Source organism: Argentina silus (assembly GCF_951799395.1).
Source record: "Argentina silus genome assembly, chromosome: 12".
Taxonomy (NCBI): domain Eukaryota; kingdom Metazoa; phylum Chordata; class Actinopteri; order Argentiniformes; family Argentinidae; genus Argentina; species Argentina silus.
This window is the reverse complement of record NC_139666.1, coordinates 9,991,372-10,017,781: the sequence shown is the minus strand read 5'-3', so window position 1 is coordinate 10,017,781 and position 26,410 is coordinate 9,991,372. Positions and strand designations below refer to the sequence as shown.

Sequence of the window (26,410 nt, the reverse complement as noted above, 5' to 3'; positions counted from 1 at the left end):
TCCTTTGACGCAGATGACCTGTACCTATAACATAGATATGATTTTAGGGTGTACAATGTCATTGTGAATGCCTGCACTTCAACACACACTTATGTACAGAGCCAGAGCAAGTCTGCGAGGAGCTACTGACAGACAGATGCACATTACTCTGTCTATAGGAAACACTGTCCCGCAGGTAGAGCTGCAGCTGCCTTAAAGGCTAAATGCACACACACACACACACGTGCGCACGCACACACACACACACACACACACACACGTGCACACACACGGTCCTGAGAGGCAGCTGAAGTGTGAGAATCATCTGATTGCAGCGTCCTCCATATGCAGAAGTATGAGTCATCTAACTCCAGACCCCTCTGTATGATTCACACAAGGAGCTCTTGCTGAGAGTGCGCAGGTCAGCGTCTTGCTTGGCAGCCGCGGCTTGTTATATTGACTGAATGAGGGGAGCAGCTCAGATGAAGCCCTTGCCCAGAAGAGAACCTCCGAAGCCGCATGATAACACACAGGCTGCTGCGTCTTTCCTCAAACAGCACTGATGAGCCTAGTCTTGCCTAGCGCTGAAGGAGGCCTGCATTATGAGAGACACCAGGTTGAGGCGTGCTAGCAGCAGAGTGTGTTGGGGGGAGCAGGGTTCAGGCAAAGGCGGCAGGGCGGTCTCAGACATTCAGGGTCATGTTGCGGAGCAGCCACTGCTGGGAACGGCTCCCGGTGCAGTCTCTCAGGGTGGGCACCATCTTGTCCTCCTCGGTAGGCATGTCCAGACACTGGTTACTGTTCACGTGCAGCAGGGTCAGCCGCTGGAGGGAGAGAGAGAGAGAGAGAGGCACGCACGCACGCACGCACACGCACACGCATGCACGCGCACACACCCGCGCACACACACACACACACACACACACACACACACACACACCCACACACACACACAGAGGTTAACGTGCACTGTAGTGAAGTTAGCTGAGTTCTTGTCCTTTGGCTTTACCTGCCAGAGAGACGGTTACAATGGAGATCAGATCTGAGATGAGATCTGACAATTCAACGGCTACACATTTAAAAAGGTGGCTTTCCAACCCACTGTGATTTTTTTGCAGTACCCTGATACCTGCAGGATTTGTCTGCTCATATCAAATGTGTTCGAGGTAAACTGTGCAGAACATTACCAGACCAGAGCAACTGCCATAATCAGACACTAAATGGGTGTGCTGACTTTGGTATGAAAAAAACAAACAAAAAAAAACAAACAAGAAAATCAACCTCTAGCTCGCTGAAAAGCTCCTGAGTGGATTTTCATTTCCCAGATTTTCATCTGTTGAGGATTATTATAAGTATTACCATGCCGAAACCAATTGTTGAGGGCCATTACAGCGATCGCCGCATTCTTCGCACCAATACTTAAGGCCCAAGACTAATGGCAGAGAAAGGAGAGGACATAAAAGGCCTTAATGAACCATTTATAGCCACTTTCTTACTTACTTCGGCATCTTGTACCTCAGTTGCCTGTCACTACTCTAGCCATAATGACCAATCAGAGAGGAGATGGCTGAGGAGGAAAAATCATGTGAAAGAGTCATCACAGACAGTCGTACATATCGTAAAACTACCGAAAAAAAGAATGTTGCTTTGTGCGGGGCTGTGCAACCAACAGTCCAGCCTGTTTACTGTGGTACACAGCACTGTGAGAACAGGTTTTGCTGTTTACATTGAAATGTCTAGCTCAATCCACTAGGTCTGTTAAATGTAATGTGATACAGCTCAGGGACCTGCGGGACACAAGTCATCATGCAGACCCATTGCAGATTGCAGAAGTGTGCGCAATTGAACATACATCATTTTTACCACACTAAGGTGACAAGAGACAATGCAACAGCATCTCAAATCTCTACCCCCCCCAGACATACAGTATGATAGTAGTCAGGAAATGTAGTAAATAGGAATGGATAACAATTTCAAATGACAACTGTATAGTTGATTATCATTGATGCGATGATAGCCCAGAGTCTATTAAGAAGTGTTGGTTCAGTTTTCATCCAAGTGAGCATTTTCTGATTGAGAAAGGATATGTTTGTGTTTGGGTTGTGAGGTTATCTTTCATTAAATCATGATTGTGTTTTGCTTATTGACAGAGGATTGTCTATTTAATGAGCACACAGAGAAGCAGAGGACATATTTGTCATGCCCACACACACACACACACACACACACACACACATACACACACACACACACACACACACACACACACACACCTTTACCTGGGCAGGTTATACACAGTCAAAACCCACAGAGATGCAAAATATCATATGACATATGTCATATATGGTGGACAGAAGTAGAATAGGGGGACACAGTACCTCATGGTAAATCAAAGTGAACCTCCTCTGCACCAGAAGTAATCTATTAATCATAAGAACATGGCTAGGGCAATAATGAAGACACTATTTTTGCTTTCATTGAAAGATTCAGCAGCGCGGAAGTATGACAGCATGAAAATATAAGGGAGGGAGGAAAAAACCAATCCATATTTAATGGGAATATTAGAAATGTGGGGGCTGCGTCCTTTTGCTCATAATTATTTCATCGCTCCTCAGTGGCAGTAAAAACTCCCATTAGAGCCTCTCTGGGTCCCAATGAGTGGCCCGTGAGAAGGTGGCGGTGTGTACGCACAGCTGAGACCTGCTAATGAAATGAGGCTGGTGTCTAAAAGGCAGCCATTGGTAAGGAACCAGGCAGCAACAAAGCTGGACTTGCTGACAGACGCAGGATCCCTTTCTCTTTAATGTGTGTTTCTGCTGACACTAGTAAACCACTCTTACCGGTAAAAAAACAGAGCTGGTGTTGTGTAAGGAAAGTCAACACGGGACCCGGCCAAGTTAGGGATTTGGTTCTTGGCACTCTGCCAGGAGACAGACATAGGTAGCAGTCTTCCAATGGTGGCGACAGAAGTGTGTTCCTTGAGTGTGGCACGGTGTCTCAAGGACAAGCCGGTAGGAGCATGGAATCAGGTCATCTGACAGCAGGCTTGCTATTCCTCTGCATTCCTGACCCCTTACAACAACCCCTGAGAGCATCTCACCCAATTTACCCACGACCAAGAATTAGAGCATACAATGAATGTGGTCTTCACCAGCTACAGGAGATACAGACAATTAAAACAGACACAAGTCAATGCCAGATAGCTAGGACTAGAGTGGCTAGGACCCCACCGGGACCATATATATTTTAAAAAGTATGCACTCACTGCATTGCATAAAAGGGTCAGCTAAATGGCATGTTATATTATATTATTATATTATTACATATTAAAGATAATAAAGAGAGAGAGAGAAGTTGAAATACTGGACACATTTTCTTTTATAAAGAAATAAAAGGATGTCTTTTATTGGATGATCTCAGATATCTACATCTGACAAAAGATCCCTGGGATAATCGAAACATTGTCTAGACTGTCTGTCCTTCTGAAGAAAAAAATAGGATTTTATCAGTGCTGCGGACATCTATTGGTTTATACTTTATACTGACAAATTGGAAAAACGTATTGAATAAGCCTGCAAGCAAACTGACATTTTTCTGAAAACTGTACGGTGTAGCAGCAGATGATTGAAATTCAGTACTCAGACAATGAGACACAGTCTGTGCTGAACACAGCTGTTAGGAGGCCATAGGAGTACGTTCAAAATGCAGCCCTCTCTTCCCGAGAGGCCAGGGCCATGAAAGCGCGCCTCACAATGAGGGATCACTTCAAAAGAACTTGTAAACAAAGGCAGCCAATTTCAATCTGCCCATCGCATAGATAATCAGACTAAAAATAACACCGCCTCCTCAGGCCTCATTCAATGAGCACTGCCGTACGAGGGACAGGCAGTGAATTTTCATATCAAAATAAAATATTTATGGAGGAAAATAAATGTCAAATGAGATCTAATTTGGTGCGGAGACTGGGTAAAGGTCTCGTAGATAGCTGCTTGTATACAGCCGCATCTAGAGCTGTCGTGAGACGTCTGTTATTGCCTTATGTGTGTCTGTGTTCCTGTCTTTACGCATTCATTTCAAAAGGTCAGCGCTAATAGCTCCTAAATACCTTGAAAAACTGCTTTGCATGCACACTTCCACTAAACAACGGGAAGGTTCAACATCACAACAAGCTCAAGCTCCATGAACATGTCTCCTCGCGGTTGAGGAAAAGAAATACAACAGACACAAAATACTATCAACTAAAAAGCGACAAACCAAAGCGACAGCACAGCCTATTCTACCACATGCCAACACTACTACGCCACCACCGCTACATCAGCGGAGGCTGGTGGAAGTAGAAATCGGAGGACGGGCTCAAACATACCATTCCTCGTTCCGTTCCACGCATTGCGATGAGCCCGTCCTCCGATTTCTACCTCCACCAGCCTCCACTGCACTACACAGACGGCATCTTTTCTTCCACAGCTACCGTACACTACAGTTCCATCTCCGCTAAGCCTATAGGAGTACTGACCTGCTCCAGCCAATGCCCAGGCCCAGACAGACCAGAGCCCGCCTATAGGAAGTAATCAGTGGGGCTGTAGTAGAGCCGCCTAAAGACCTCAATCCTGGTGTAGTTCCTGAGGACCCAGGCCTGCAGAGGGCTATCGTTGCAGTACTCCACCGTAGGGCCGTAGGTGCCGTCCTCCAGCCTGCTGATGGTCAGACACGACTGGGTGATGATGTGGAGGAACGTGTGCTTCTGCGGGCCGCCATGGATGAGACATGAGGGTGGGGGTGAGGAGATGAGGAGCAGTGGTGAGACATGCTACTGTACTGTATGCCAGACTCAGGACAGGCCCAATACCAAAGATAAATATACTAATTACATGTAGAACGATACTGCGTATGATACGTATATTTAACCTATATACCATAAAATGGTATATACTACTCGTATATTTCTACATATATTTCTGTATAGAGTATACAGTATATGCTGTATGTAGTTCTACCACCACAGTACAGCAGGAAGACATCTACAGTAGGTTACAAAAGGTTACAGTTGGACGATGTTGGATTGTTGATCAGAATGATACCAATTTTGCAGAAAAGCAGCACTGTGCAAAATCTTCAGTGACATGAACTAGTTTCAGAGGTGGATGAGACTTGTGGGGCAGAGGGACCAACATCAAGCAGTCCTGTTATTGGATGAACAAAGAGATGAGTAGGAGGAGGATGACTGGCTGTCAGAGAAGTGGATGTGACCAGCAGGAATTATGGAAAAGTCAGGTATTATCTCTGATGGAGAAAATGATGACCATATAAAATGTTAATAGCACTGTACCCAGGGATCAGCACTATCGCCCGTCCGTCTCACTACGGCTAAACATAACTCTGCCATTGACAGGACTGAAACCCCGCTGCTCCCTGCCATATGTCAGGGACATGTCTTCATCCATGAATTATTCAATTCCTCATATTACATATACCTTAAGTACAAAGTGTAATACCTGTATCTCTCCCAGGGTTTATAGGGAAGTAGAGGAGACAGCCTCGGGGCTTGTCATCGCTATCAGGAGATGACAGATTGTTGTCACTGACAGGTGACACCATACAGCTTCTTATTATTACCTATGAATGTGTCCATTCTATCCATGGAAGAAAAATGACAATATGAATTGCTAATTTAAGGGATTCTTTGAGTTGCACAGTGCAACTTGGATTCAATCTTGGATAATGTAACTGTTTCCCTATGGGGATTACTTACTGTTGGCTCTGCAATGGCTTTGGTTTCAAAGTCTGAGAAAAGCATTTCCTGAGACAGTACCTCGACTGTTTAACTTTGCTTTATAGATATAACTACATCTAGAAACGTGCATACCAAGGAATATGACACCATAGAAAAAATCCATCATTTTATCTATGAACTGTAACTTTCACACTTATTAAATCTTTTCTCCATGTTATTACCATGTCCCAGATTATTGAATTGAAGCCAATACGCTGGGCTATTATGGGTCCTTCAGTGGTTTCTCCCATGGCTGACTGAGTCAATGGACTGTAATGTGGGACTCCACATCAAATTTCATTAGGGTCATAACTCAATGGAAGATTCTGGTCCACTGGACTCCCCAGCAGGTCACATTCTACAGAGAATTTACTCTAGATGTTCTCTTTAATGACTATTGACACAGATTCACACGAGACATTCAAGATTAAACTAGAGAGGGAGAGAGAGATCAACATTGGTCTCACAGTCACTAAACACAGGGTACCACTCCACTACTTACCAAACACAGGACTCACAAAGTGTCTACTTCAAATAGAAGGCAACGTTCTACGCAGCATTCCAGAGAGCTTACCTCAATATCATATTCCCACTTGCCAACATACTTCACGACAGGAGAGAATATCAAATAGGCAATATGTCAGCTCGTGGTAGAGAATGTGGCCTGATGTAAAGTATTTGGAACTAAAGACCATTTTCTGACATGTACCGCCATCTGGTGGCCCAAAACAATGGTACCCTTTCCGTAAAAAAATAATCATTATAATTAAAGGTGTGCCACACATGTGGGATATCCTCCTATGGTAAAGTGTGTGGTTCATCAATTGCATATCCCTTTGGTTCTTCTCACCATATAGTACCAGTAGAGTAGAGTAGAACTTTATTGGTCCCAAAGGAAATGACTTTATTACCACTGGATGGACATTGGTCTTACCTCAGCATCATACTCAAACATCTGGTTGCCCTTCATGAGGTGACACTTGAGCATGACCACAGGCCCGTTGAGCCGGGACACGTCCAGACACAGGTCGTCTGTCCTGATCTCCTTGTCCGCCGTGTAGGAGAACACCTGGGAGTGTCAAATGAGCCCATTGAGTCACTTAGTATACATAGAGGTCATAGAGGCACATAGTTCCCTCACCACCTTCTGAGCTTTGGTACAGTTGAGCCTGGGCTACCAGTTACAGTGCACTTTATGAAATGTACTGTATTGGTGAAATATACACTCACCACCCACTTTATTAGGTACACCATGCTAGTACCGGGTTGGACCACCTTTTGCCTTCAGAACTGCCTTAATTCTTTCTGGCATAGATTCAACAAGGTGCTGGAAACATGATAGCATCATTGCTGCAGGTTTGTCGGCTGCACATCCATGATTCGAATCTCCCGTTCCACCACATCCCAAAGGTGCTCTATTGGATTAAGATCTGGTGAATGTGGAGGCCATTGGAGTACAGTGAACTCATTGTCATGTTCAAGAAACCAGTTTGAGATGATGTGAGCTTTGTGACATGGCGCGTTATCCTGCTGGAATTAGCCATCAGAAGATGGGTACACTGTGGTCATAAAGGGATGGACATGGTCAGCAACAATACTCAGGTAGGCTGTGGCGTTTAAACAATGCTCAATTGGTACTAAGGGGCCCAAAGTGTGCCAAGAAAATATCCCCCACACCATTAGATATTTGCGTTAACGAGCAGTTGAACAGGTGTACCTAATAAAGTGGCCGGTGAGTGTATATGAATAAACATTGATTATTTGATTTACTTGCTCTCTACTGTGACTCCTTACCTGGTTTCCACCCATGCCGTGGCAGTTGAAGAAGCCTACTTTCTCGTTCTCCTTTCTGCCCATGTTGTCTACACACTGGTTGGTCTCAACATTTCTGATCTGGGAGGCGAGAGGAGTCACATTAGAGGTTCCTTAATACTTTGCATTTGAAATTCAATTCCCATTCTCGCATCAACAGTGGTACATTCGCAACACTTATGGTAGAAAAAAATTAAAATGTCTCAATCATAAAATCTTGACATATGATTTCCAGGTGACAATTCAAAAGCTCCCCGCACTTCATTTTTTATTTTTTTCAATCTCTGTGGTACAAATGTCAGATATAATTTGATATTTACTATTTAATGAAACAAGCAATCTAAACCCATTAGTTATATTTCATCAGAAAGGCCCAGTGATGTAACTCATAATCATAAACCATATTCAGAGATGCAAATCATTGCATAAATCAAAGCTGGTGGTGATGTATTTCAGATACTCCCTCAAATTCTTATTTAATGATTTTGTAATCCAATGAGCCATCTAATATGGAACTAATACACTCCTAAAGTCTGGGCAGGCAGGCAGGCAGGTTATATGTTGTATAACCCGCTTATTATGCAGGAATGGCATCGTTCATAATTGAATGATATAAAACCTAATGGCTTCAGCTGTTAAAAGTGGGGCCGTGTGCTGTGAAGTGAGTCAATCACCAACAGACGGAGCAGGTGGAGGAGCAAGTAGGAGACCGGAGAAGAGAGGAGAGGACGCTGCAGTGTTGCTGCCCGAGAAGACATCTTTTAGTGCAGCACATCGCAGGGCTGTGAAATCCCGGAGCCTCAGTAGAATTAAACTGGGAAGGATTACAAGCTCATCTCATCTCTACTCCCCACTGCTCGTCACACATTACTTAAGATGGGCTCTCTTCATCAGAGGTACCCTCTTCTATTGGCGTACGGGCTGCTAGCAAGACGTATTCCACTCTTTGCTCTTGGTGCTATTCTGCTTTTGTTAACTCAACACATTGTGTAGCCGTGGGTTTGAATACAATAGCAAAATACAGTACAAAGCTTCTAATCAATTAAGTTGGAACACAGTATCTGGTGTGCCAAGGTCTTTGGACTCACTTTAAGTTGTGTAGTGTGTATTATGTCATTGGGCAGCAGAATCTGAAAGACTTCATACTTCACCAAGTGAGAAGTATCTCCTGGGTATCTGAGAGTCGGGGTAGATGTGCTCCAGGTACCAGGAGAAGGGTTTACACTGCAGGGCTTCACGCAGGGCCCTACGAGACGACACGTCCCCGTAGTCCACCCTTACCACACCTGGGGGGGGACCCCAAGAACCAGGTTACAGTCAAATCTCCCAGCAGAGGCAACACAGGCATTTACAAACAACAACAACAACAAAAAGCACTGCTTAAGAATCAACTTACACCCCTGAAGGATTGAAGGGTCCAAGCAGTATGGTGTCTGCAACTCTAAGGACCTAATACAGAATTCAGGCCTAAATTCAGTAGTACAGGGGTGACCAAGCAGCTCTGTAATATTACTGTACAGATACAACAGTGCATCATCTGACTGCACCACCAGAGCAGACCACTAGAGGGCCCCTCTGGACTACATCATTAGTGACTGCCACAACATCAAAAGGAATGAGATTTGCTTCAATGCCCAAGGTTATGTTTTATGTTAAATGGCCATTCACATACATAAGAAGATTATTGGAATGGGACTCATCATTTCACATCAAATAAAGTCAGATGTATACGCAAACTTTTGAACTGCTGTATTTTTGACACAAATGAGGAATTGGACATCATTTACAAACGTTCACAAATAGCGATTCAGCAACAGTTGGGTACATATTTTCAAAGACATTTGGCAGATGTTTTGGCGTTATCTCGCAGATGACAAATCATCCCTAAACCTATTGAGACTGCATGGCATGAATGATGACTGTAGATAATGACTAACGGCAGAGCACAGCTGAAGCGGTGCCAGCATCTGAGTGCTGTGGGACCGGTCCTGATTCACGGAAGCTTTGGGCATCGCGCTCGCGTTAGTGACAACGCGAACATCTCCTTTGCCTTTCGACACAGTCTGCTGTAGCATAACCATCGCAAAGACACAAACAAACACTAGCTGGCTTGGTCAAACGTGTGAGCAGAGGGACTCTTCTCTCTCTGGAGTGTCTGTGCATCAGTAACACTACAACAGATAATGAATAGCTCTGTGATCTTCACACATGATAGCAGCAGTGTGGGTAGGAGTGTATCGGTGTTATTGAGGAGGACAGTAGTGACTCTCTTAATGAGATCACGCTCACAACACGCTCCCTGCTCCCGATGCCAAATTCTGCTGCTTCAGCCAGCCCATTGTGCGTCAGCATGGGAGGCGTAGCACCACGGCAGCCTAGATCATCCCCCCTATAATATCCTTGAGGAACCAGACACTGGATGTTGGGGCTACTTTAGACAGGGAGGCTCATCTATCACACCCCCAGCTCTGTCTGTGCAGCAGTCTTCAGAGGATCCCTACAGTGCCCACCTACCTGCCTACCGCCTGGAGACTTCTTTCCAGGAATGATGATTTACTGTAGGCAATGAGGTACTAGGGCCTCGTCTCCTCTACTCTGAAGATCAGGCCGATTAAAGCGGATCCTGTAAAGGATGCTTGACTTGCAAAACACTTAACTAGATATCGTGGAGGTACGGCAGAGGGTAATCACATTACCCTGCTGGCAGATGGATTCTCAGTTCTCAATCTGCCCAATCGTATTGCCTTATTGCACTGTAGGCTGTGCAAGGGGACAACAATGCGTTGAGTTTCCCCAAGAGACCTAAAAAAACAATGTCATAAATTATGTGAACTCAAGTTCAACACGGCATGATTGTAATATCTTGAAAGACGCTAAGTACAACGCTCCATAAATAAAAGATGGTGTGAGAGAGAGAGGGGGATGTATTCAGTTGAAGACAGGCGTCAGCCGTCCAAGGTTTGCCATGCAGAGATCAGCAATGAATCTTAATGAATGGAAATAATTTCTCTTTCACTTCCATAAATCAGCACTGGAAATTCAATTCTTCACACAAGAAACTATGTACGGTAAGAATATATATATATATGAATGAATATTTGATGTAATCAAATGAGCTTGATACGTACTGTATGTGAGATTGTGAGAAACAACAATGTTTGCTTCTATTGGAAGGAAAGTATCAGTATTAAGGCCATTTATAACACGGAGGTGCAGATACGGCACAGTAAAGAGGATGAATGGCTGTTCCCTGGGCTGTGCCGTGGTAATGAGGAAATTACTGTGAAATGACAAACCAGGAGAATCTGCTAAATAGACATAATGACTGTTTCTTTATGATGACTGACATGGTATTAGCAACAGCATAGGTGGTTGTGTAAGTTCTTTGGCAGGTCTTACAGTGAATGCATATTTTTTTTTGCAAAGTCAATTCCGATTTCACATTATAGGCAGGTGCAGATTTCACATATATGTGATCAGCAACAGAAGTTAAAGGGGTAGTTCCCCCAAATTACAAAATATCTGCGTCCTCACCTTGTCAGCAGTCTGTGGACAAGGACAGAGTTCAATCCACTCTTTGGGTTTGTTTATGTGGCCACTGCCAAAATCTGCTAATATTAGCATATTGAACCAAAAAGTCAAAGTACCCCTAAATTTGCATGTTTGAAAAGCATTCCCAATCAGTTAGACACAACAAGAACAGCAACAACAAGAACAGTCAACATCCTGACAGACATTGAGGAGTAGCTACCTGGTGATATGATATAGAAGAAGTCTTTGAAGTCATCCATCCAGACCTCTGCCAGACGCCTGTTGTTCTTGTTGATAACTTGGCCTGTTCCCCCGGGGAAGCTGTATGGGGTGGCCTTCCGGAACACATGGCCCACATGAGAACATGTGACTATCTCCAGAGAACCGCCACACTGCCAGATCTGCCAGACACAACAACAAGAGGTCACACATGCACATGCACACCCACACCCACACCCACACCCACACCCACACCCACACCCATACACAGACACAGACATAGACGTTGTCATTATAAGAATCAGAATGAGAATTATTTTATTTGGCCAAGTATATTTGCACATACAGGAAATTGACTTGGTGAGGTTGGTGCATGGGACATAAAAAACAATATAAAAAAATAAATTATATATATATATATAATTTGTTCTACTTTGTAAATTTGTTATTGCTATTTTGTTAATATTTGCTTATATATCTATAGATATATAGATATATAAGCAAATATTAACAAAATAGCAATAACAAATTTACAAAGTAGAACAATAAAACAATAATCAAATTTCTATCACTCACCCTGAAAGACATCTCCAAGTTCTCTCCGCCCCAGATATCCATTCCTGGATCGTAGGTTCCTATTTCTTCAAAATATGATTTATCAATAGAGAACAATCCTCCAGCCATAGTAGGGGTTCTGCAAGAGAAATAAAGAGGGTAAAATGAGACCAGGTAAGGACACTTAAAACAGACACCTTACAATCTTACATACCTTACACAATGGCAAATTGTCAGTTCATCTTTAATGTACTGTAGGCATTGTATGTTTGAGCAACGCTTTATCAATTTATTTACAAACATCAATATCTATGACAGTAATAATGACAGTGACATTGCATTACCTATGATAGCATGGGGGCTGGAGATATCTACAATATGCAAAGTATTTTTTTTGTAAACAACTAAGGCTATTTTCATGAAATAGTAAATGTCCAAAGTGCCCTTTCGCTTGACGAGATGAACATTCTTTTACAGCCAGGTAATTAATCATGTCCTGTCTGTTCACGCTGTATCATCTAAAAATAAATGACTGCCAGAGAACTGATGCAATCTCGATGCAAAATGGTTCTCTCTTTATCAGACACTCTCTTTACCATTTTCATTATCATACATTGACGCTAAACAGACACTGCTAGGTTATGGATGTGATGATCTTCTTTCATGATTACAGAACTCGTGTTGAAGGTATTATTGAGCGATTGGTCCCTTCAGTTACGGTAGACCATCAAAACACGTTGTTGTTCCGCAACAATCTGATTGACGATGCAACATATTTGTCGAAACCCACATTAAACAAAGCCTGACGAGGAATTCGCACGTCAACCTCGTTTCAAGAGTTATCCAATTATGAATAGGTTTCATGACTGATATCATATCGTGCACCAGCCTCATTGACAGGTGGCTCAATTCTATTTTGGTATTTCAAAATCAAACTAGCTACAACAGCTACAACTGCTGTGGCGACGTAAACAAACGTCAACAACACTGACTCACAGGACTTAGAAGCTCAGTATATCACAGAAAGGCAAATAATCTATTTCTATCTCTGAATGAGAATTGTAGCTTTCATGGTTATCACGCCAGAGGGACTCTTAAAGGAACCCAGACCAACGATATCAGCTCTGCAGCTTCCCAACACAACAAACAAACCTATTTCCAGCCGAGATGAGAAAGCTAGCCTTAACGTTTGTTTTGTCTTATAAGGCTGTCCCCTCAATAAAGTATTCTTTGAGGTTACTGTCCACCCCTTGATTGTTATCATGATGCATTGAAGCCAGAGGAAAGAGTGGCACAAAGTCTCCCAATCCCAAGAAATTGCTTTCGACATGGATTCCGATAAGGACATGGTTCTTTTGTGTACCTGACAGGCAGGGTTCTATCTCCTTTGCGTCTGTCCATCTCCCTCTGGGGCACTGGGTACCAGCGGAAATTCAGCTTCCAGTTGAATCCTCCGTAGGTCATGTCAGATCCTGCCATGTATTCAAATGTCTCATCGCTGATGACATCGATGATAGGGCACACCACCGCTCTCCTACACAGCCATAGAGAGAAATCTTCGTCGTTTCTCGGTCATTTCTAAAGACATTGCCCAGAGCCCTAGTCAAAGCACCTGTGGGTTTAACTTCAGAATTACTTTAGACTTCTGTTACACGCTCTCACACGTCAAAGTTCCCCACCACCCAAGGAAATGAAGCTATTCTCATTAAGGATATTCCATGTTTGGTTGTGTTAAATTGCTTTGTCTTGCAGAGCCTACAGCACTTATTCAATCCAGACTGTGAATAAATCATTTATAGAAGTAATGGTCTCATAACTGATCTTCCTTCAGGTGAGAGAAATATTGCTACAACTGCTGAGCACACAGTTCTGCTCAAGCATAATTCTCTACTTCATTATGAACTTATTTCAATATGAGAAAGACATCTGCTTGTCATTACTCATTACAGGCCCCCTGGCCTAGACAACAGAACATCGGGAGGCTAACTACAGGAGGTAACCTATTGGACCAGTCAGAAAGCACTTACTGTACTGTATGGTTGAAATACATGCAATATATCGATGTGAGGCCTAGATATATGTAGACTAGACAATATCTAAATGTACTGATCAGGACCTTTTTCTTCACTGAAAGTGTGTAGCAAAGCAAGAGATAACCCTAAATGTTTCAGGAAATCAATCCATCCACACTCAGCAGGCATTTCCTGGTCTGAATCTAATCAGTCTGTGCACATATATGCTGCTGCACATACTTTCACACATCAATAACCATTCAGGAGCATACAAGTGTAATGGCTCCGGCTCCATAATGTGATATTCTGTGTAATATGATACTAATGTCTGCCTGGCACCTGAGGCAAAATGGATGAAAGTCTGACTTCAGATAAGAGGAGGGAGTCTCTGGGGGGTTGGAGCTTGTGTGTGTGTGTGTGTGTGTGTGTGTGTGTGTGTGTGTGTGTGTGTGTGTGCGTGTGTGTGTGTGTGTGTGTGTGTGTGTGTGTGTGTGTGTGTGTGTGTGTGTGTGTGTGTGTGTGCGTGCAAGTGTTTGTGTGTGTGTGCGTGCGAGCGAGCGAGCGAGCGAGCGTACATTGGAGAGGTGGGGTTCATCTTCAATCCGTCTACAATTTCACCCTTTTACAAAGAAACCTTTACACACCAAACAAGTAATTTCAGTCATGAAACATGATTTAAATGATCCCACAAATACCAGATAACAGCTTAAAAACCCTGTCACTTCAAATAGCCGCCGCCAGCGCAATCACGGCCTATTATTGTACCTACGGTATAAAGACGTGACAGACAATACCCTGACAAAACAAGCTGTCGCGTTTCACATTGAGCCATCACTGGGGTGGCTTTGAAAATGGCTCCCACACAGCTGGCGCTGGCAGTAGTGTTGTTGTCTACTTACGTCTCTCACATCTACAGTACTATTAACATCAGGTGTGTGTTCCAATGACGCACGACACAAAGGCTAATGCTAATGAGTGCCATCCCCCTGAGGGCGGCAGCAGCAACAGAGCTGAAATGACTAGCTACTCGTACCAGTACCAATTATGTTGCACGCTTATATTCTGACACTACGATGAATGACAATGGCAATACGCCAAGTCATGTAAACATCTTACTCTTACTATGTAAGCCTTATTAAGGCCCTTTTCAGGATATGCATAGTCTGCTTAGGACAACGCTGACGGTGTTCAGATGAGAGATACTGAACAGTTCTCATACTGTACTGGTCCTCTTTGATCCTGGCCAATAGAGGCCTTATCTACAAGTCATGTAAACACCTTGCTCTGAATATGTAATTCCGAGTAAGACCCTATTCAGAATAAAGCATAGTCCAGTTGACATAGAATAACAAACTGTCTTCAGATGAGAGATACTAAGCAGATCTCTCCGATCGTACCTGTCCTCTTTGATCCTGGCCAGCAGAGGCTCCAGCCAGCCTGGGGTGCATTCACAGTGGGCGTCTAGGAAGGTGATGACCTGGCCGCGTGTGGCCGCCGCCCCCCTGAGACGTGCCCTGATCAGCCCAGACCGCTGCTCCATCCTCAGGATCCTCACTGGGACCTCCAGAGTCCGCGCATAGTTCTCCAGCTTCTTCTTTAGGAAGTCTGACCAGAAGCAGAACACATTCTGTGTGAACTCTGTGTGAACCTATGATGAAGGCCGTAATGCCAATGGTTTTTAACATTCTAAAAGTCCTATCCAGTTCCATTCTCTACAAATGTGGCTGGATATCTTCTACATATCATGCTTCAATATCCTTGAAGTACTTGATTGTGTCTACTATAATCAAGGCCAATCAATCAAGACCAATCAAGGCCGAACTTCTCTCAAATGTGCACAAAATGATCATCCGCACTGCAATAAGGACTGCATCGTAAAGCCCATTCAAGATTATATGGGTTCAGCCAGGTAGGTAACTACTGCATTAGAATTCATTGTCCGGGCTCGGCTATATTGTGGTAATGACGCGATGAGCTGGAAATGGGCTTATTATTCAAGCCATAGTACAAACTGCGTTATAAAGCCCATCGTCTGGGTTCACATCGTTGGCTGGGCTCAGTTACTCTACCTCTCTCACTGGCATCGTCCACCAGGAGGATTTCCATTAGCAGGTGTCGTGGGGAGCGGATGATGACACTGTGGACCGTACGCAGCAGGGTGCTCCATGCCTCGTTGTGAAACACGATGACAATACTGGTGTTTGGGAGGTCATCTGGGTACACCTTAGTCTTGCAGCTAAGGGATGTTGAATAGAATAGAATAGAATATATTAGATTAGAATATAATTGAACAGAACAGGAAAGTTGAATATAAAGGGCTCTGGTTTAGATAGATTCTAGTTCTGATACTGGTCTTCGTTGAAATTCAACCAACAGTGTGATTGTGGGAATAGCTCTACAGGTTGTTGAACGTGGAAGCTGTAAGTATGTGGCCTGAATACACTGGTAAAAGCATTATACTGTACCAAAACAAGCCCCTTAAAAAAAAGAAAAGATGTTGACAACCCTGTCAGCACATCCTTAGCTAGCTCAGTGGGATGCATCTCTTTACCACACACACACACACACACACACACACACACACACACACACACACACACACACACACACACACACTCCCAGAGAGAGCGTAGGGTAAGCCTGTCGTGATACAGGAGGGTGTGATGTTAAATAAAGGATGAGACTGCATTAGAGCTAGAGAGCAGGCAGGCAGGCAGGCAGGCAGGCAGGCAGGCAGGCAGGCAGGCAGGCAGGCAGGGCGGGAGTGGGAGGTGACAGGCTACCGGAGCGGACAGCAGGGTTATCCCATTCTCTCTCTTTATCACACACAGGCACGGATGCACGCACACACACACACATTCACGACGAGCACTCATGCACGTTCACTCTGGGTGACAGGACAGAGTGACAGAACTGGGGCAGGAGGGTGGCCATTAAGCGAACATCTTATTTTTCTTTACCCCTGGTGGGCTGCTGGCTACGCCACACAGCACTATATGTCTCACTGGTTTCTGCAAAGCCAAGCTGATTTCTTTAATAATGTTTCAAGGGGTCATTCGATTTGTCTGAGGAAAATGGAGCGATGCAATTATTTCTTTACTGCTGCACCATTCTCAAAGGGTGACATAGCATCACAAGTGAGATCTATAGTTCACTCACTCTCTACCTATACAAAGGCTTCAAAACGTGTCTCTTGTTCACAAATGTGCTGATTTACAAGTGATTGCTAAAGCACTTCACGTTTAGAACAATCTTGGTAGATACACACATCAAATGGTGGGATGTCTGAGTGCTGTACTGTAGATGAATACTGAATCCACTCAATTTTTTTCTTCTATGAGAGAGACCTTGGACTGCATTTTCTATAAAAGAACAGCTGAGAACTAATGTTCTGTTGGAACACATCACCGTGAATCATGGCGATGTTTCCAGGAAGGGAGAATGACGGTATATCAGCAGCACAAAAATGTGGTAATGTTTCACACAAATTGCTCTTTGGGTTTTCATTATACAGCTCAAGTGGGTCTTTGGTGACTGTAAACAGGCCTTCTCCCATTCAGCTGTCAGCGGTGATGTAAACACTGGAAGATGGTGAAAGAATCTCTCTAAGCACAAATGTAGTTGAATTTGAGGAAAGAGGCTTGAGGAATTGGATTACTTAAAAGGAGGTGTAACTTTGTATGAAGAGATTCCTTTTTTATGTAGTTCTCGAGGGACATTTCATCAAATTTCACCAATCGTTTTTGTTCATTATTTTCAGGACTATGTTGAAGCGTTATTTTGGATCTGAGTTGTTTAACTAGTTTTACTAGTTTATTTCATTACTGCGAAAACATCCCTCATGTGGTTCTTCCAAATATAAGACACGAATCCCTGCTGCCAGGCTCAACTTGATCCTGTTAATTGTGCTTCCTCAAACTCCACCCCCCCTGGCTAACCTCAGGCGAAGTCTAGACGAATTAAAGAACCAAGAAACAGGAACGTGTAAAACCAAAATGTCAGCCTTTTGCTGAAGTGACCGAGTGCCTAGTGATGTGTGAGGTGGAGGTATCAAAGCTTATGAGAGGAACTAAGTGAAGGGGAAAGGGGTTATTAGCTACAGTAAAACACTCACTATGGAGGTCAGTAGTGCGATTCACAGTGTGTGCCTGGGAAAAAGGCCAGATGCACTCACCCATCCAGCCTCACGTCTGGGAGACTCCTGTTGAGTGCAATCATGTCGCTGGCCATCAGGTTGAACTGGTTAATCTTGAAGAGCTCCTTCATTTTCTCCTGGTCGTCTTTGGGGATGTTCACCGGCTTCCCCATCTCCCCGGGACCCTCGTGGCTCCGTGATATGACCGCTGGAACACAATACAGGAAACAATACAGGAATTTTTTTTTATTATTATTTATTTTTTTATGTATTTTTAATGCACTCACTGTAGCACTTTGATATTGTTTTTCAATTATAAGCGCATAATACATTAAATGTAGAATTAAATGTACTAGTTTTAGTAGTAAGTGAGCCAGTTACAGAGCCTGTCAAGGAAAGACTGGCCTTATATTCCCACATCACCAGGCATTCAATGCTTCAGTGTTTCAATGTCCCCTTCCTTCCAGTTGAGGAGCTGAACACTCTTGTACAGTAGAGCAACCAAGCATACTGGATCCAGTAAGCATCCAACTATTCTCATCATCCGAAACCTGGCTTAGCCAAATATCATCTGGACCTCTTCGAAAAAGCTAGATTTGTGCAGACTTATAGTACACTCAAAGGAATAAAACCTGCTTCACAATTGTTCTCTGAGTGATTTAAAAATATCAGCTCACACACTGTATCAGATCACTCAGCATTACTGAGAATCCATTAAAGCCTGCCATACAGCAGCAGCACCATCACAAGCTGCCGCCGAAGCACACAGACAGCAGAGACGGCTCTGAAGGTGAATTACATGGCTTGGATTTATGGCTGCTCGTGAGTAATCTCTGATTTTCATGGGGGGGGGCAATTCACATTTGCTCTGGGGAGGTGCAGGTTAAGAGGATTCCAAGCAAACCCCTTTCTGGAGATGTCCTATGTTGGAGAGTCATCTCATCTGATCTGCAGTACGTCCCCTCCTATGGTGGCACCCTCCATTAGGACATTAAACCTGATGGGCTTGGGACTCCAGAGCTGAGAAGGATTATTGATTGAACTGTTTATCAAACCCATGTTTAGACACTCTCTCCCATCCATCAATCTATTTGCACAGATAATCCATTGCCTACTGTACACAGGCCTATCGGACACAGATAATCCATTGCCTACTGTACACAGGCCTATCGGACACAGAAAACTAGAGGACAACCATCTAAGTTGCATTATGTTGACCTGCTGTAATGCTTTGTAAACATCAGAAATAATCATATCAGAGCTCCGTAGAATGAATATAGACCTAAACTCATAGGATGTTATGACTATTTGTCATGCCTTCTTCTCTTGGGAAGTAGACTACTACAGTAAATCCTAATGAAATGAGACAGACTCCAATGAATGAAGATGAGATACCCAGATCAGCATTCTTGCGTGATTTCTAAACATAAGCCTATCCTCACAAGTTCAAGTGAACAGCACAAGACTAACCTCAGGACTAAAAATAACAAGCTGCCAGCATTTCAACCCAAAAAAACCTCTCATTGACCCTCATGACAAAGAGCGTTCATTATAAATGATGACCAATCCTTCAAGAAAACACAGTGAACTTCTCCTCTGGGCCACAAGTCCAATTCCCCAGCTCTGCCTAATGGCTTGATTCAAAGCTATTACTGTAGGTTCTTCACAGTCACAGGGAATGAGTCTTCAGAGGTATGTTTACTTCAAGCATCAGTGCAGAGCTAAGACAGAGAGATTCTCTCAGTCCAGTCTCCTGTTCAGAATGACAAACTCGGGTGTGTATAGAGCTACAGTTTGAAATCACCATTATTTTTTGTCATATTGAAGATACAGCGATAAATCCATTAAAGCATGCTTTAAGGATCCAGTAGCTTACAAACAACTACTTTTGTTCCAATAATTTGAACAAGACGTGACATGGTTATTAAGAGATAGCCTAAGAATGACGTTACGCATGATGTACACAGTAGTGGCTCGTACAAAAGGTAACAATAGAATCCATTTAACCATTCCAAATGAACAGCTCTCATACAACCTAGCTTTTCACCAGGCAGTTTTCAAATGTGATTTCCAGACTCAAAATTGCCCTCAATGACCCTCACCAGAAAGGCTCGGAGGCCCGCTTATCAAGAGCAAGCAAACGCTTAGTCCAGGTGGGGGAACCCATTGATCTGCAGGACGGGTGCAGCACAGATTGTATTATCGGATTATCTTACCATGGCTTTCAATATCCGCCAGCCATTTTCATGCTAAATTTACTTAACAGAGGCGAGGTCTCTGCAAGGTTGTAGAGTTAGAGGCTGTTTTATTGGCTATAGTATAGCTAGCTAGCTACTACCCTCATCCTCATCTACCCTTCTCCTCATCTACCTTTTCTCCCTCTCTTCCCTGCCTCCTGCTTTCCTGTTTGACCCAGCTGGCAAGACATGTATCAGAGCAGCCCCTGCTGAGAAGGGCATCATCACAGGAGCACAGACTCACACACAGTCAATTACAGTACAGTTGCGCAGTGCCACTGTGTACTTCAGCCCTATTTGGAGTGTGCTACTTTGCTGTACTCCCATTTGGCATAAAACGTACTCCCAAAAAAGGCTTTGCTTCGAAGATCAGAGCTGTTCAAAGATGTTTTCTAATTCTTTATATCTTCAATTGTTTTAGGACGTTTGAGACTACTAGGAAATATAAATATCCTTCGATCCTTTTGATTTCACTAATGTACGACTTCCTGCAACCGTAGCTGTCTCAGTCTTGAAACATTGATCCTAATGACAATAGCTCATCATACTCTCAAAGGTTTCTCTTGTAAAACTAAAATTGAAATGCTGTCTGTATTGTACGACAGTGACAAGTCGCATCTGTTGGATGTTCTAAATGCAGTCGCTCTCAATGGGGCCTCTCGTCTAAGCAGTCCTAATTTGGGAGGAGGTGATGTTGTGTCTGAGTGCCTCTCAGTCTATCCCTATCAGAAACGTTATCCTGCGTTATCATGATCTCAAATCAATAGCAAACTGTTACAATGAAAAAAGATTGAATCTACCAAACACATTATGGAGTACAGTGATCAATGATGACAGAGAAAACATTTGTTTGTTTTAACAGACAATATTCAAGGACAGTCATGAAAATGCATAATCTGCATTCATAGTCTGATAATGCTCGACATTTTTCAATACACTGTTTAGATAATTGAAATCTAGCTGATTCTTTTTTTAATGTTTGGTAGAGGATCTTCATCATGGGTTTAGTCCGTGTTGACTTGACTGAAGTGGTAATCCTGTAAAAACCATGGATAAATAATTGATTAAATATATTAATTATTTGTTTAGGGAGTTTAAGATTATGGAAACTGCTAAATGCCTGCTGTGGGCAACAATGGCACGTGGCTTGCGAAAACATGTCCTCTTGCACAGCTTGCGTACCCTTTTGTACACAAAATGCGTCATGGAAATGTTTACATTTAACGTTTTACGACATGAAAATGAGGGCTAGTGAGTCTGACTATGAAGTTATTGTGATATCTAAGTCGGTAGGCATAGCAACAACTAAGGTGTAATGGTTTCCACCTGGAATCAAAACATTCTTTAAAATGCCATTATCGACTAGATGATGAACAAGCTGGAATCACCTTCCACTTGTCCCAATTAGATGTAATGGAGTTGAAATTGATCCAAAGATTCCCATTCCTTAGTTGTAGAATGGTGATTCTAAGGTTTTGAAGCTTGTATGGGGATATACAGTGCTCCTTGAAAGTATGTGAACTAATTGTGCAATTATAGATTCTTTTTGTTTTTACCATGACATCTTTATTTAATCAGAACCAGTCTTTTTTATCTGAGATAACAGGTTTATATTTACCAATTCCATATGTTGGTTTAGAGGAAATCATGCGTGTAGTAGAAAAACTAAATTATAAAGAAATTAGTGCAGGTGCAAAAATAAGTGAACCCCAAGTTGCACTGGTTAAATCAAGTAGGTAAGAAGAATCAGGCGGGTAAATAATTGGGTACCAAATGAACCAATCAAAGGAGAGATTTTTTAGGAAAGAGTTTGGGCAGGACACTGATAAATAGAGATAAGAAACCTGGTCAGTTTTGTGTTACCCATACAGGTGAATGCAAAACACACCATGCCGAGAGGAAAGGAGATCTCAGAGGACATCAGGAAGATGCTAGTGAGAGCACATAAGTTTGGGGAAGGCTATAAAATCATCTCAACAAGATTTGAGCTCCATCAGTTCACTGTGAGGCAAATCATTTACAAATGGAGAGCATTTAACATGACAGCAACTTGGCCTAGAAGTGGAAATTCAAAATATCCCCAAGAGCCACAAGATAATACATAATAAATTTTACATAATAAATCAGGTAAAAGCCAACCCAAATATAACATCTAGAGATTTGCAGACCTTCCTTGCTGCATCTCAGGTAACTGTGCATGCTTCAATAATCAGAAGAACACTGAATTGAAATGGCATTCATAGGAGGGTTACTAGGAAGAAGCCTCTACTGTCAAAAAAGAACCAAACTGCCCGTCTTAACTTTGCCAGAGACCACCTGGACAAGCCTGAAGGTTTCTGGAAGTCCGTTCTCTGGACAGATGAGTCCAAAATGGACCTTTTTGGTCACAATCAAAACCACTATGTTTGCCGAAAACCCAACACCGCCTAACACCAAAAGAACCTTATCCCAACAGTCAAGCATGGTGGTGGGAATGTCAAGATCTGGGGCTGCTTTTCCTCCTCTGGACCTGGACAACTCCACATCATTAAGGGAACCATGAATTCTGAGGTATATCAGGAGATTCTTGAACAGAACGTCAAGCCATCAGTCAAGGAACTAAAGCTGGGCTGAAAATGGGTCTTCCAACAAGACAACGACCCAAAGCATTCAAGCAAATCTATCAAAGGATGGCTCAGGAGAAAGAATATTTGTGTTTTGGATTGGCCAAGTCAAAGTTCTAACCTAAATCCAATCAAGATGCTGTGGGAGGACATTAAGCGAGCAGTTCATGCCAGACACCCTTAAAACCTCACTCAATTGGCTGAGATCTGTAAGGAAGAGTGGGCAAAAATCCCTCAAAACAGATGCCAGAGACTGATTAGTGGCTACGAGACGTTTATTCCAAGTTATTGCTGCTAATGGAGGTGCCACAAGCTATTGACCGAAGAGGTTTACATATTTTTGCACACATGAAATCTGAGTTTTCGTTCAATAAACAACTTTTGAAAATATATCATATTTTTATGTTTGTGTCCTTTATTTAGAATGTCTTTATTACAAATTGGGGTTTAGATAAAGATTTTATAAGTTCATTTTAATATTTTATACAAAGATAATGACCATCCCTGTAGGGTTCACAGACTTTCAAGCAGCACTGTATTATACATCTGCACATAATTAAATATAATGGGTATTTAAAGTGAATCATTAAAGTGCAATTACAGTACATAAAGAAGCTGCAGATTCTATCCTAATCTACATTCTTTATTTTGCAGTTCATCATGTAAAACCTAACATAATTGCTTCAGACTGCAGCGTAAGAGTCCAGGGGGGTTGTTATGACTACAGTACATCTCCCACCGGCATGTGTAATGACCATGCATCCATGATGTAATAACCTGTGTAATGCCAGCAACACTTACGGTAATCAAGTGGAACCCTACGCACCACAGAACAATATTTCAAGTGTTCAATGAACTGGGGTCGACAAGGAAAAGGCCAAACATAAACTAAACAACACAACTTACCAAAGACCCTGGAAAATTAATTTAAGGTTCCAGCCTCTTGTAGCAACAGTGAATCAGTAAATGGGTGACAGAATGCCAAAGACCTAAGCCTGGCTTTTCTAGGCAGAACGGCTACTTAGACCTCATTTGACAATTTAATTCCCTCAAAAGCTTACACTGACATATTTAGCATCAGAAAATTACCTCAATACACAGTGCCCAAATAAAAAATACATCTAAGTACTATAACCTGAGGCACTATTGTTATTCAAATTAGTCTTAAATCCACAGACCATGTAGCTTTCAGATGGTGGTTTCTGGCCCATTCTAACCTTTAAAGCAGCTTAGCTATGCCACTTGTAAACCTCCTTACTGGGGAGGGCATCTAAGGAATTGAACTGCCAAAGGTGCGGGGGGTGGACACCCATGTGGTTCAACTTGATTAACCCGGGATTCGTGATAGCCAAAGGCAGTCACTCACTACTTAACAGCTTGCTGTAACAAGGGGGATCCAGACATGGTTCTCAAGGACATGGTTTTCTTTTCTCCAAACTGTCCATTCAGCCAGAGGTGCAACAAGTTTGTTGGTGTGTGAGTTTACTGTGGTGTTTCAAGCGATATGATTGGCTTTCTAAATGTAATACCATTATAATTGCACACAAATAAGGTCCTACTGCTTCTAATGACCTAAAGGAAAGAGTTACATTCAGTCCCACAAAATGAGGTAAAGAATCTGGCAGATCTGTGTAAATTGTTTTCAAAACACAGTTATCCTAAATCCTGTCCTATCTAGGAGACTGCTTCCCGAAGCTTAAACCCGCACCTACATGGACTGGTCAAAGATGAGTTAGGGGTGGCTCACCTCTGAGGGCGGGCAGCAGTGACCGATCCTTCCTGTCGTCACATTTGCTGTTACACTCACTGAAGTAGAGCAGCAGGAAAACATCCACCAGCACCCACACCAGGGAGGTGGTCAGCACCACCTTACAGTAGACAAAGCGCCGCATCAGCTCCCCGTGAAGTGATGTCAGACAGGAAGACAGGCAAGCAGGTGGGCGAGCGAGGAGGAATCAGTAGTCAGTCCCCTGACAGGGAGCTGGAACTCTGGAGAGGAGACAAGGCAGCAGGGGTACGACTGAGCGTGGGGGACACCGGGACGTCATCCCACTACAGAGAGAGAGAGGAGGAAAAAAAGACACATGATTAGGGTTAGAGGAATGTTCCAATACCCAAGACTGACAACATTTTGTCTCTCAGGGAACATGAAGTTGCTTAATTCCTATGTACTAACGCTGCTATTACTCTAGTAACAACATTGTATTTAAAAGTTGTTGCAGAACATAGTCATTTATTTGCAATAAGGTAATGAGAAACATGAACTATTACACTTGTCCAATAACAAAAACAGATCAAGTCCATTACTATGTACTGTAATTGCAAAGCTAATTAAATTACTTTCTTATTACAGTACTGAGTACTGTTATTCAACCAGTATACCACAACCTAATGTAATGTGTGCCCTTCTCTTATTTGCCAAAGACAACTTACATTCAAGTGATGAAATGAATGAGAACGTTGTGACAATGAAGCCAAATTAAACAAGACAAAGCTGAATCCACACTGCTTTCTCCAAATAACAAACACAAATAACCCTTCCCTAGAATGTACACTAGGCATTCATTTTCACTGCAATACGGTTCTTGGCAATGACTTGGTATTTTTCCATTTGAGAGAAAAGGAGCGAACTAATTCCTTCCTCAGAGAGTCTGCATATCATCTATTCCTATTGTATTAGCTGGTGCCTCGCCTAGACCAGGCAGATAGATTTCAGACCAGTGAGAATATTTGTGGGGAACAGAAATCTCAGTGGAATGAAATGTATGCCTCCCCAGTATACCACATGAAAAACACAATCACTTGCTATCTAATATGACTTCTGCTAAAGGGAATTATAGGCTTACGAAGGCAACAAATTGCATTCAATTCTGTCTGCTAGACAGACTGTGTGCATGTGAAATCACAATAGAACTGCCAGAAAAGACGGTTCCTACAGCATCAGCTATCAGTAAGGAGAATGAAACAGACTGAGCCCGAGTACAGTGCATAGATGTTCTTTTCATAAAATCGACAGTATCTGACAACAACACTGACTAGACTCATCAAAATACAGACTGAGGACATAGATATTATATTTTCAATGCCTAAGAAATTCAATATACTAATGCTAAGTCGCTAAGACTGACACATTCACAAACCTGTACTATCTGTTCTTTCTGTCTGGAGCACAAAATAATATTCAATATCATTACTATTTTAAAGCGCATTGGGTTTCTATCGACCTGACCATAACCACACAAAAAATCTACTGAAAACAGAAACCCCCTTGGGGTGTGTGTGTGTGTGTGTGTGTGTGTGTGTGTGTGTGTGTGTGTGTGTGTGTGTGTGTGTGTGTGTGTGTGTGTGTGTGTGTGCGCAAGTGTGTGTGTGTGTGTGTGTGTGTGTGTGTGCGCAAGTGTGTGTGTGTGTGTGTGTGTGTGTGTGCATGTGCGTGTGCGTGTGCGTGTGCGTGCGTAGCCTATTTGTTTACAAAATCCTTTTATATGCCGGCGGTGCTTCTTGAATCAACCCCCCTAGGCATCCCTGGAGGGAGATCTGACTACCTATCTCATTTC

At 42.9% G+C, this 26,410-nt stretch overlaps 1 protein-coding gene across 2 annotated transcripts; it reads right to left on the bottom strand.

Annotated features, from left to right (window-relative positions):
* Window positions 1-662: 662 nt before the first annotated feature.
* On the bottom strand, window positions 663-24,745 carry galnt13 (polypeptide N-acetylgalactosaminyltransferase 13; the record flags this gene model as incomplete). 2 transcript variants are annotated; one of them, XM_083682385.1, is made up of 11 exons in its annotated part: window positions 663-803; window positions 6,684-6,818; window positions 7,544-7,642; window positions 8,708-8,847; window positions 11,313-11,493; window positions 11,888-12,005; window positions 13,230-13,400; window positions 15,276-15,483; window positions 15,948-16,114; window positions 18,053-18,221; window positions 24,601-24,745. In XM_083682385.1, the coding sequence occupies 11 exons, from the start codon at window positions 24,743-24,745 to the stop codon at window positions 663-665; spliced, it is 1,674 nt and encodes a 557-aa protein (XP_083538511.1). The 2 variants fall into 2 exon arrangements, with proteins under 2 accessions (XP_083538511.1, XP_083538510.1); XM_083682384.1 differs by lacking the exon at window positions 663-803 and adding an exon at window positions 4,535-4,720.
* Window positions 24,746-26,410: the final 1,665 nt, after the last annotated feature.